We start from the raw sequence: 13,637 nt of genomic DNA on the forward strand, positions 1-13,637 counted from the left end.
TGGTTAGCAGGCCAGCCCTGCTCCCTGGTCAAACTCCAGTCGAACTCCTGGTCAAGCAGACAATTTGCATATTACCCTTTTATTATATAGGATTATATAGGATAGTTCTAAGCCCTCCCACCACCCCCTGAAAAAGGAGTCTAATGTAAACACTGTGCCTTGCTTTTTACCTTTTTTATGAAGTTGGTGCACATGTTTTAAGTGCACAGGTCAATTAATAAGTGAGCATTTACGCAAAGCTACAACCCAGGTCAAGAAATCAAATACCACTAGCACCCTGGAAGCCTCCTTTGTGCCCATAGTCTTTACCACATCCTGATTTCTGACACCATAGATCTGTTTTGCCCACTTTAAGGTTTATATAAATGGCAAAAATATGTGTTCATGAGTAGTTTTTTTTATCAGCATTTTGATATTCATGTTATTGCATATAACTGTAGTTCATACTTTTCTCAATTTTGTATAAAATTCATACCTTTTTATAGTAAGCATATCTTTGTGATTTTTTATATCATATATATATAGATATATAAATAGATACACATACTACGTGATACTGTTTCCCATCAGTCCTTTGTGTGATGTGTGCCACCTGACTGTCCACATTATGCATTTGTAATTACTGTTACTCTGCTAACGTTTTCCTTTATTTTAAAATAATTTTCCATAACTTGCTTTTTTAATATTTTATTTGTCATAATTTATGAAAATATTTTTCTATAGGAATTTCTGGAATAAGCATGAATGTAAAGCGAACCCCACCTCCCATTTTTTTCAATGAAAAGATCAACACGTGTTCTGGTTACCTTGACTATATAAATTTTGGGAATGTGGATTATATTATCAATTTTCCAGTGGGAATTGCCTTCTATGTTGAGAGCTAACATTCTAAACTGTATTATGTGAGAACTTTATCCAAAACCATGAATACCTCTTTTACATGGGTGATACCATCTTTTGGATGTATATTTGTGTTGGCTATAACATAACCTTTTATTAGATTACTTCAAGTGAAATTTTTTCATAAACATTGGCTTTATTCCACATAATACAGAAACATTCTCAGAATAACAATACCTGTACTACCTCTGACATGAGTACTTAACAATGTTAATAGTTCTTATATAGGCTCTCATTAAGTTCTGTGTGTAAAGTTGTCTCATCACAAATTTTTACATTGATGTCTTCCCTGTAATATTGGAAGTGAAAAACTCAGTCTCCAGTAAACTCAAAGGAAAGAGCTCATGGAAATGATATTCCTTGAATTCTTGCATGTTATTAACAGTTTATGGTCTTTTCGTTGAAAGCCCGCTTTGCTGCATGTAAAATGTCTGCATCGTGATTGGTTCTTTTTTTAAAATACGTATTTTTAATGATTTCAGAGAGGAGGGGACAGGAAGAGAGTTAGAAACATCAATGAGAGAGAATCATTGGTTGGTTCATAGGTCAGTCCTCAACCACTGAGCCATGCTGGCTGGGTGGTTCTTTTTCTTTTATATCCTTATTGTAGTTCAGCATTTTTTTTATGGCATAAGGTTTTCCTGTCTCAAGTGAACTTTTAAAGACAACTTGTTTTTAGTGATAACAAACATTTGTGAATATGAGGTCATATCCCCAGAAATAATTACAAAATCTATGTTAAATGTCTTTGTTGCTTTTTAAAACTGACTTGTCTGGTCATTTAAAGCTGATGTGTCTTCCCCAAACTGCTTCATTATAAAATAATTGAACAAATTATTAATATCACAAATAGATTAAAAAGTAGCTTTAAAACTATTTTTTGATTGCCAACAAAATCAATTCTGGACTAAATGAAATCATTAGGTCTTAAGTAAAGTAGAGCCACATCTACCGCCCTCATTTATATTACTACTGAAGGCCCAGTGCACGAATTCGTGCACCAGAGGGGTCCCTTGGCCTGGCCTGCGGGATCGGGCCGAAACCGGCTCTCCAACATCCCCTGAGGGGTCCTGGATTGCGAGAGAGTGCAGGCCAGCCCGAGGGCCCCCACCAGTGCATGATCGGGACCGGGGAGGGACTGTGGGAGGGCTCTAGGGCATGTCTGGCCCATCTCACTCAGTCCCAATAGGCCAGACCCCAGCAGCAAGCTAATGTACCAGTTGGAGCAGTGCACGTCATAGCGACTGGTCGACTCTCTGCCCCCTGGTGGTCAGTGCACATCATAGCCAGTGGTTGAATGGCCTTAGCATATCATTAAACATATTACCTTGGATTGGTTGAACGGTTGACCAGACACTTAGCATATTAGGCTTTTATTATATAGAATAGATTAAGTTTAGTATACTGTTCTAAATCTACCACCATGGTAACTAGCAAGCAGAAAAAATTTATTCTCTGACCAGAGAAATAAATGGCAGGGGGCACAAACTGCATGGTTATCTGTAACAGTCACAGGTTATTATGGTAGCTAGTCATTTCAGTGCTAATCAAGATTTTTTAAAAACTTAATTGCCTACATGTTAAGAGAATAAAACACTTGTTTTCTATTTAAAGTTTTTAATGCTTTTTATGTCTGCAAACCAGTAACTTCGTATAAAAAATAATTCCAATGGAATCTACCTATTAATAACTGGCTAGAATTTAAAGTAATTTAATTGGGGTGTTTACTTCAGAAATTTAGTTTAAATATGTTATAAATATATATTAGAAAAATGTTGCCCTGACTGGCTTGGCTCAGTGGATAGCGCGTCGGCCTGTGGACTGAAGAGTCCCAGGTTCAATTCTGGTCAAGGGTAAAAAAAAGAAAAATGTTAAAAATCCTTCCTCCTCCAACCCCCAGAAGACTACTTTGTTACATGTTGGTTGGGAGGATTGGTGTTTCTCACATATGGTTCACACATTGATGTTTCTCTCTTTCTCTCTCCCTTTATGTCATAGGGTGAGAATTTTTAAAAAAGAAACAAAAAAACCTTTTTTTTTCCCCCCATTTCATTTAGTTTGGATGCTCTCCCAAGAGTCACATGTCCAAACCATCCAGATTCGATTTTAGTGGAGGACTACAGAGCTGGTGATATGATCTGTCCTGAATGTGGCCTGGTTGTAGGTAAGCAGTTATTATGGTTTTAACTAATATCACTATTTTGGATACTTTGTCTTTTTTGTGTTTTCCAAACTGTCTTTTAGTGAATACATTTTGACTGTTTAAGTAATTCATATTTAATTCATAATTATCATGAAACACTCAAAAAGAATTAGAAAAAAAACACACAAGTAAGTAAAATCATTCAGAGATATCATATTTTATTGTCAGTTCAAAGGCATATGTTTTATTTTTATTTTTTTGAAGAATTTAGAAAGGTTTTAATTGGGAATATAAGGAATGTCTTGCTAAGCATGCAGACAATATTTGTCCTGATTTTTTTTATTTTGCAGTACTATTTTTCTGTATCCCAAATTACAATCAGGTCTGTATTGCTTTAGTTTTTGTAGTTTCATGCAGAATACAAAAGATAGGGAAAAATATCTAGATATTTATAAAGATAAAAAAATGATAACTTTATTCATAGTTCTTTTTATTTGGATATAATAACAGTGCTCCTCACCAGGCACCCATACATTAGTGAAGCCAACATATTACTGTGAAGCCTTGACAAATAATCAGAAAACGAATATGAATACAAATGTAAATAAAATATTTCAAACTATGTGGGGAAGTATACCACTGGCAATTAGAGAATCAGGATGGTGGGTAAGTGAGAGAGAAACTCCAGTGTCCAAGTTACTGCCCTTGCCTATGGGAATGAAAATAGGATTGAAGGGATTATTGTCAGAAAATTAAATGAGTTATCATGTATAAAGTAAGTAAAACAGTGCCCGCCATATAGAAAGCTCTTTATATGTAACTACCATGTTGCCTGAGAACTGGGTTATTTTGGAGGAGCTCCTCTCTGCTGCTAAACTCAAGAACCCACATACCAGCCCCCTCCCCCTTTTTTAAATAATTTTTTATTATATATGTCCCTTTTTCTCCCCATAGACCCTCTCCAGCCCCCCACCCCCGAACCTTCAGCACCCTATTGTCTGTGTCCATGAGTTATGCACATATGCATACAAATTCTTTGGTTGATTACCTCCCACCCCACCCCCAGCCTTCCCTCTGAGGTTTGGAAGTCTAGCAGGTAAAATTTTTTATCACCAGGTAAAATGTTGCAAAGGAAACTGCTTCTAAAACAATCTCTCTGATGGCCTTGCCCTGCAGCAAAGGAAAGGAGAGGAAGAAGGAGCCTGTTTATACGCACAGACACCCTAAGCTTGCTTTAGTTGTAGCTGTATATGTTCCCCTGGTGTGTAGCTCAGTGCTTTACAGCAGCCATATCCCATTTTAACATGAGAAAGCTGGGACATAGATTCGGTAACTTGTTCAAGGTCACAGCACAATTCAGTGATGGAACTTGAATTCCAACCAGTCTAGCTCCAAAATTCCTACCCTTAACCACTATTCCCAATACAGAGAATGTTTGCATGTTTCACAGATCTTGAAACAATTATAGAACTTAAACGTTGTTAGTCACCAGAAAATAATTTCTTTATCAAACTGTCTCTCTTATTTAAATTATTTTAAAAGCAACGACAAGCCCTAAATGGTTTGGTTCAGTGGATAGAGTGTCGGCCTGCGGACTCAAGGGTCCCAGGTTTGATTCCAGTCAAGGTCATGTACCTTGGTTGCAGGCATATACCCAGTAGGGAGTGTGTAGGAGGCAGCTGATCGATGTTTCTCTCTATCCCTCTCCCTTCCTCTCTGTAAAATATTAAATATATATATATATATATATATATATATATGCAAATATGTTCTCCCCTACAGTGGGCTGCCTGTTCGTTATGTTGATGGTTTCTTTTGCTGTGTAGAGCTTTTTAGTTTGATGTAGTCCCATTTGTTTATTTTCTCCTTAGTTTCCTTTGGCTTAGGAGATGTATCAGTAAACATATTGCTACAAGAGCTGTCTGAGATTTTGCTGCCTATGGTTTCTTCTAGAATTTTTATGGTTCCACGTCTTATATTTAAGTCCTTTATCCATTTTGAGTTTATTATTGTGTATGGTGTAAGTCGGTGATCTAGTTTCATTTTTTTTGCATGTATCCAATTTTCCCAACACCATTTATTGAAGAGACTATCTTGATTCCATTGTATGCTCTTGCCTCCTTTGTCAAATATTAATTGAGCATAATGGCCTGGGTTGAGTTCTGGGTTCTCTGTTCTGTTCCATTGATCTATATGCCTGTTCTTGTGTCAGTACCAGGCTGTTATGATTATGGTGGCTTTGTAGTATAACTTGAAATCTGGTATTGTGATTCCTCCAACTTTGTTTTTCTTTTTTAGAATTGCTGCAGCTACTCGGGATCTTTTTTGATTCCATATAAATTTTTGGAGTATTTGATCTAACTCTGAAATATGTTGTTAGTATTTTAATAGGGATTGCATAGAATCTGTAGATTGCTTTGGGTAGTATGGACACTTTAATGATGTTGATTCTACCAATCCAAGAACAAGGTACAATCTTCCACTTTTTTGTATCTTTTTCTATCTCTTTTTTCAACATCCTGAAGTTTTCCCAGATGCATATGTTTTATAATGTTGGATAGGAGGGAACATCAATTTGAGAGTTAATAAAAAAAAAAAAAAGGCCCCCAGTTTCCTGAGTTCTTAGTCTTAAATATTTGATGGGGCATTGAGGATGGCAGGATTACACCCATGTAATATAACTTTTGTGGCTTTTAAATGTCATTTATTTCGGAACATAAAAGTGTATCTGTGTTGAATCTTATCCAAGGCTTTTTAGTAAACAAAAAAGATTTGTTGTAATTTTCATTTCCTATGGAATGATTTATTTATGTTTTTCTGGTGTAAAATAGTCATTGCTAAAAATATTTCTTAAAATTTCACTTTTATTTCTTTGCTCACTAATCTAGAAATGCTCCAAAACTTTAGAATAGAAATGGTCTACTTAAAAATTATTCTGCCGAGCCAATGTGGCTTGGTTGGTTGAGTGTTGTTCCATGCACCAGGAGGTTGCGAGTTTGATTTCAGGTCAGGATACATGCCCGGGTTGGGAGCTCAATCCTCAGTAGGGGGCAAGCAGGAGGCAGCTGATTGATGTTTCTCTCTCATGCATGCTTCTATCTCTCCCTCTCCCTTCCTCTCTCTGAAATCAATAAAAACATTTAAATATATAAAAGACTAATATGCATATTGTCCCTGGGGGAGTTCGACCCTAAGACTGATCACTCACTGTGACGTGTGCTAACCATCAGGGGGCAGCCTGGAATGAAGGACGTCCCCGGCCGGCACCCGGCAGCCAGGGAAGGGAGGCCCCGGCCGGCAGCTGGAAGGCCCCGATTGGCCCTGATCGCCCCTGATCTCCGGTCAGGCCTAGGGACCCTACCCGTGCATGAATTTCATGCCCCGGGCCTCTAGTATTTTTATAAAAAGTATTCTGGTGGTAGTGTTGCAGCCATGCCTTAGTAGTTTGAAAATGCTAGGATTGTGGGAAGTATAACAGATACATTGATGTTGATGTACTGTGGATGTGTTTACTGGAGGACATCTGTAATATTCATTTAAGTAGGCTGCTTTCCTCAGATCTCCAGTGGGAATTTTAAATCATACAGAGCTGCTAATAAGAATTGAAATCCATTTGCATTGTATTATGCTCAGTAAGAAATATTTTTAACAGCTAGTTCACTTTACAGTAGACATTGTTCTAAATGATTTACATATTCACTCAGTTTAACCTCAGAGAAATATGTGAGGTGAGTGCTCACATTATCTTCATTTTGGAGGTTAGGAAACTGAAGTTTAGGTAATCTGGCAGTCTTGCTCCTCTGTCTGCATGGGAGCCAAATTTCTATCCTACATAATAAAATGAGTTCAATTGGAGATTGGCACACTACGACCCACTGCCTGTTTTCACATGGCCTGTATGCTAAGAATGGCTTTTACATTTTTTAAACGGTTGAAAAAAATCAAGAGAATAATATTTTGGGGCACATGAAAATAATAAAATTCTTATTTTAGTGTCCATAAGTAAAGTTTTATTGGAGCACAGCCATAATCATTTGTTTACATATTGACTATTGCTGCTTTCTTAATACAACAGCAGAATTTAGTAGTTGCAACAGAAACCATATATGTTGCTCTCATCACTTTGTACTGCTGCTCAGTGCACTACAAATCCCAGTTGATAGTTAAAATCCCACAGCATTTTTAAGTAACAAGCATACCTCCATACTGCAACATTTTATTTATTTGTTTTGTTATCATTGCATACTCATTATGTCAAAACAAACAAAAAACAATGAACTTGAATGTCATGCTTTTAAGGCCCAGTGTAGTATGAGTTATTTTGTTATTGAATTAGATGGTGAAGCATTGTGTTTATTATGCTATGATATTTTAGCTGTGCTAAAAGAATGCAATAAACATTTAGATTACCAGACAAAACACTGTCACAGTACTCCCAACTGAGGAAAACAATGGTCAGAAGATTTAGAAAATGTAAAGTGGAATACCTCATCACAGCAGAATTTCTTCACAAAAATAAAAGAATGAAAATAAGGCTGCAGCTAAAGTTTCTGAGTGGCTCATTTGTAGGCCAAGCAGGGAAAGCCGTTTAGCAATGGTGAGTTAATTAATTTATGTGTGATTGCAACAGCTGAAGAAATGTGTCCAGAGAAAAACTTATTAAGACTGTTAGCCTTTCAGTAAGAACAGTTGTTTGAAGAGTTGAGGACATGGATACTCGAAATATAAGGCAAATTATTTCAACTATTTTTCCTAGACTCTTGATGACTAGACAGATGTTACTGATGTTGAGTTGTTTATTCAAGGAGTCAGTGCAGAGTTTGCAGAGTTTGAAACTGCATGGAACATCCATAGGAGAAAATACTTTTAAAGATGTTGCAAGAGTATTGATTCAGTACAACGTGAAGTGGAATCTGTTAAAAAGTATTATAACTTATTAGTGGCCTGGTGCACGAAATTCGTGCACATTAAAAGGGAATTAGAGGAAATATTTTAATAATTGCTATTTGCCCTCTCTCTATAATAGAAGTGTCAGAGATGAAAGAAAATTAGTAAAATGTATATGAAAATCTTCCTCTTGTCAGAGTCTGGGGTGCACCGAGGGACCTAGAGTCAAGTCCCCGCCCACCACCTGCACGAGCTTCGAAAATGCAGGAGACCCAGACCTGGCCAGCCCCACCCACACTGGGTGAGCCAGCCCCAACCCCGTCAAGCCCTGCTGGGTGGAGGGCACGGCCTGAAGTCCCTCACCCCAGCCAGGCGCCATGCAGCCTTAGGTCCCTGCTACTCAGTCGTGACGTTATGGCATCCTGGCTAATTTGCATATTCCTGTATTATATAGATAGATGGTGGTGAAAAAATGTGTGGAGCAGAAGACTTATTTGCAAAGTGTAAAAATGTAAGATTTTTAAAAACCTGTAGTCATTCATTGTATTTTTCATCACCAGATACATTGTGGAAAAGGTTTGAATCTATCATGTACTATTACTGATCCAATAGTGTCAGTAGTGGACTTCATTCAATCTCATGGACAGTTCTACCACACAGTAATTTGTTTGCTTAGTAGTGGAAAAGTTACCTTGTAATTTTTGTAGCTTAGGGGCAAGATTGAAATTTCTCTGAACCAGTACTGCCTTCAATAACTATTAAACACTGAATGGCTTTGGTAATTAACTATTGCTGTAGACTTGCTAATATTTCCAAATGAATTCAACCTAGAGTCACAAGGCAAAACAGTGCCTATATGTTAAACACTGTGATAAAGTGAATTTGACAGCAGCTAATGTCTGAATCACAAGTAATGTTAAATTGCTTTATGTAGTATTTTTTATACTTTCATTGATGCCAGAAGTTAAAATAAGAACTAAGATCTTCATTCCCAAACAGATCTGCAGCAGATATACAGGGTGTTCCCAAAAAAATGTATGCACAGTATGACAGCTGATAGCTCAATTTTTAAAATGAAATGTTTTTTAATAAACATTGCCTTTAATTATTCAAAGTGTGTGTATATATTTTTGGGGGTCACCCTATATTGCCAGACTCAAACTATATTTTCATTAGTGTTTTTCAGACCTGGATACAAAAGCAAAGGAAATTTTCATCTTATAAAATCTGTTTAATTGTGCAATTTAGGAGCTTCCACCAAACCTTCAGTTGGAAGTGATTAATGTACACTGTAGTGACATGATAAAAAGCAAATATCAGAATGTAATAAAATTCTATAAATGCCTTGCAAGCAATGAATATGCTCAATTAAAATCATATGCTTATGGCCTAGCTGGTTTGTCTCAGTGGATAGAGCGTCGGCCTGTGGACTGAAGCAGTGGTTGCCAACCTTTTGGACCAGCTAGATACCACCAGTTGGCGACTGCTGCTCCAAAGGTTTCCTTAAACCAGCGGTCGCCAACCTTTCGGACCTCACGGACCACCGGTTGGCGATCGCTGGACTGAAGGATAACGGGTTCAATTCATGTCAAGGGCACATGCCTGGGTTGTGGGCTCGATCACCAGTGAGGGGATGTGCAGGATTCTCTCTTCTCATTGATGTTTCTCTTTCTCCCTCTCCCTTCCTCTCTGAAATCAATAAAAATATACTTAAAAAATCATATGCTTGTGGATTAATTTCAGTATTTGGCAATATTTGTGTGAAAAAGACTTTTAAAAAGTGAAATACATAAAATCTTGTTGACACAGCATTGACAGATGAACATTTGCAGTCAGTGTTGATAGGGAACACTTAGTTTGAATTCCAGTTATGTGAAATGTTATCCCCCCAGAAAGAGAATTCCATTCTTCTATTTTGCTGATACGCCAAGCAAATTATTTTGAAAATACCTTAATTAAACATGACGCTTCATGAGTCTAAATTGTAAAAATACATATACATACATATGTATGTACACAAGTTATCTATAATAATAAGCATAATATGCTAATTAGACTGGACAGCTGAACGTCCTTCCGGACAAAGCCGCGGTGGCTGCGAGGGCTGAGGGCAGGCAGTCATAGTGGCCAGCGGCAGCAGCAGCAGGGTGATGGGGATGGCACCTTCCCTGATCGGCCCGGTCACCTCCTGCAGAAGGAGGCCAGACTGCGACTTAGGCCCGCCCCACAGGGAGCGGGTTTAAGCCGTCAGTAGGACATCCCCTCCCTGACTGTGAGAAAGGGGCAGGCCGGGCTGAGTGACTCCCCCCCACACCCAGTGTACGAATTTTTGTGCACCGGGCCTCTAGTCCAGGGGTGGGCAAACTTTTTGACTCGAGAGCCACAATGGGTTCTTAAACTGGACTGGAGGGCTGGAACAAAAGCATGGATGGAGTGTTTGTGTGAACTAATATAAATTCAAAGTAAACATCATTACATAAAAGGATAAGGTCTTTTTTTATTTTTTTTATTTTTTTTTTTAGTTTTATTCATTTCAAACGGGCCGGATCCGGCCCGCGGGCTGTAGTTTGCCCACGGCTGCTCTAGTCTACAATAATAAAAGGGTAATATACCAATTACACCGGACATCCTTCCAGACAAGCCGGGGCCAGAGGGAAGCCGCCCAGGTCCCGGGTGCCTAGCAGCAGGGCTGGAGTGAAAGCTGGTGCCAGCAGCCGGGGGAAGGAAGGCCTACTCTTGCATGAATTTTCGTGCATCGGGCCTCTACTCTTGATAATAAATTTAGATTGTAGTATATAATTAGATTTGCATTATCTTGCTGGTTTAAAGGCATGTGCTCTTTCTTCCCAGCTCAATTCAAGCCTTTTTTTCTTATACTGTGGAGACAGGGGAGAAATTAAGCTGAGCAAGTCTTCTCCAATCCACTTAAAATTAGTGACTTTTTCTTATTTGAGATACTGATGTCCATAGGAATTTAAATCCAGACATGTAATATCATCATTGGTTTCTTATTAAATGATCTTGGTATAATGGATTGATTGTACTTGCCATAAAAGTTTTTCATTTTCTGACTTTTTAGATTATATCAGATTTATTGAATAATCAACAGACAAGTTTAGAAACTGAAACTCCTAGAATTATTTTTAAACAACTCTGTAATTAATGTTTAACTTGTGCTTGAAGCTTATGACAGCTTCTAACTCTTATTTCAAACTCAAGACTAGATACCACTCAGTTGTCATTTTCAGAGCCATATGATTTGGAAAGTAGAGTTCATTACTATCACTTTTTAAAATGAAATAATTCATAATATAAAAATTATATTTATCTTTTATGGTATATACTACCTTTTCTCCAGTCTTTAATAACACTTTTCTCACTCTTCTTCAAACCTGCATTCATTGGCTCCTTGAAGCCCACCATTCAGTTACAAAACCAGTGTCACATGTTTTTAGGATTTTCTTAAAGCAATATCATACTTTCAGGAAACGATTTCTGTTTCAATTACATGACAAACTCAGAACTTTGTGGCTTATAGCAACCATTTTATTTTGCTCATGATTTCACAGGAAGGACTCATCTGGGCCATTGTTTCCGCATGGCACAGGCTAAATGTGGAGGATCCACTTCCATGATGGCTTCTTCACCTGCATTTCTTGGCCTCCCTACATGGCTCTGTCATTGTCTAGGGCTTCTCTGTAGTTGTGTCAGTGTAGTCATATTTCATATGTGGTGGTTGGTTTCTAAGACTAATATCCCAAGAGCAAGTGTTTTGTACTTGGATAGTTAGGGCTATGGGTAGACTATGATCACTTCTGTATTGTATTAATCAAAGTAGTCTTAGGTCCCACCTAGATTGGAAGGGGTGGAGAAATAGGCTTCATATCATTGTGAGAGGGACAAGGTCATGTTGCAGAAGAGCATGTGAATGGGAGATACTGCTGCTGTCTTTGGAAAGTACTACACATTTAATGTCTTGTTTCCCTTCTATCCCAGTATTTAAATGGCTGTGTAGTATTTAGTCTGTCCTGTAACTTAGGCCATTTACAACTTTTGTTGCTATTTTTTAATACTATTTAACATGTAAACATTGTTTGGCTTTCCTCTTATTTGAATTATAGGATTTTAATTTTAAACATATGAAGTGTTATGATTTGTGATTGGCTGTCTCACCTTATCAGTAATCCTTAAGATATTGGTAGTGACCTCTAAAATAGGGCCAATTTTTTTTTAAAGCAAAGCTTTGTCATTGGCTCTAATAGCACTTTTTGTTTTGTGTTTTTTTCCCCCCAAATCCTAACAGTTTAATTGTGTAACATTAAAAGATGAGCACTAGGTGGCAGTATAATCATATTTAAATCATCAATTTGTGTATAAATTTTACTTTGTACATTGTTTATATTGGCAAAGTATTTAGTGACCTGTTGTAATAGCTGTTAAAGCATGAAGTTGGTTATCATGACTTTTATAAGTAGGATTTCACAATAAGAGGTTGTTTAGAACTACTGGTGTCATTTCTAGTTAAAGCCACTTTTGTGAAACCATTTGAAATTGTTTTTAAAAGCAACTAAGGGAAATACCGTAGCTAGTTTAGGTAGACTTGAAAGAGAAAATGGGTCAATTTGATCTCTTCCTCCTAGGCTCATTCTGGGTGTTGTTTATACCAGTGAATCTGAACTTGAATATATGAGTATTCATTAAGAATCAGCTGAGACTAATCATGTCAAGTCATTGCCTGTCAGATTGTTGATATATACCTTTTGTAAATAGCTTTTTTTGAGAAGAAAATAAAATCTGCTGGAAACTGAACCCTAAAAAAAAAATCAGCTGGAAAATACGTTTTAAAGGATTCCAGGTTCCACTTTAAGGTCACATATCATATTAAGAAACACAAATCTATACTATTAACTTTACAGTTTACCAGTCCTTAAGATGTTCTGTATTTTTAGATTTTTTAATCTTTGTTTTCTATGTCTCCAGACCTAGACTACAAATTCCTCTAGAGTGTATAGTTTAGATATATAACTAGCAGTCAGTGGCCCTGGAGTCTAGGCTTGGCTCTATAGGTAAAAGTTATATAACTACTAGAGGCCCGGTGCACGGGATTAGTGCACTGGTGGGGGGTGTGACCTGAGGGGATCAGCTTGCTGTGGGAGTGCTGCTCATCTCAGTCAGCTGAGCAGCTGTGGACCCACCCTCTGAGCAACTGCTCCTGCTGTGGGAACACACCACCAGGGGGCAGCTCCTGCGTTGAGCGTCTGCCCCCTGGTGGTCAGTGCACGTCATAGTGACTGGTCGACTGGTTGTTTTGGTCGTTCCGCCGTTCGGTCACTGGGCTTTTATATATATAGAAGACTAGTGGCCCGGTGTCGTGCATTGGCGGGGGGGGGGGGGGGTGTCCCTCAGCCCGGCCTGTACCCTCTCCAATCTAGGACCCCTTGGGGGATGTCCTAAACTGGCAGTTGGACATCCCTCTCGCAATCTGGGACCCTGGCTCCTAACTGCTCACCTGCCTGCCGGCTTGATCGCCCCTAACCACTCTGCCTGCCAGCTTGATCGCCCCCAACTGTCCCCACTTCCGGTCTGATCTCCCCTAACTGCCCCCCTGCCAACCTGCTTGCTCCCAACTGCCGGCCTGCTAGCCCTGACCTGCCCCCCCACTGGCCTGATGGCCCCCAACTGCTGCCCCTCCCCCAGCCTGGTCCCT

At 38.5% G+C, this 13,637-nt stretch overlaps 1 protein-coding gene across 1 annotated transcript in view; it reads left to right on the forward strand.

The window, feature by feature from the left end:
• GTF2B (general transcription factor IIB) overlaps positions 1 to 13,637 on the forward strand; it is a 36,941-nt gene that overhangs the window by 2,632 nt on the left and 20,672 nt on the right. Inside the window, exon 2 of the mRNA XM_005885313.2 lies at positions 2,958 to 3,064. Coding sequence (XP_005885375.1) covers positions 2,958 to 3,064 — 107 coding nt within the window. The remainder of the gene's footprint in view (positions 1 to 2,957; positions 3,065 to 13,637) is intronic.

Source organism: Myotis brandtii, unplaced genomic scaffold, assembly GCF_000412655.1.
Source record: "Myotis brandtii unplaced genomic scaffold, ASM41265v1 scaffold90, whole genome shotgun sequence".
Classification (NCBI taxonomy): domain Eukaryota; kingdom Metazoa; phylum Chordata; class Mammalia; order Chiroptera; family Vespertilionidae; genus Myotis; species Myotis brandtii.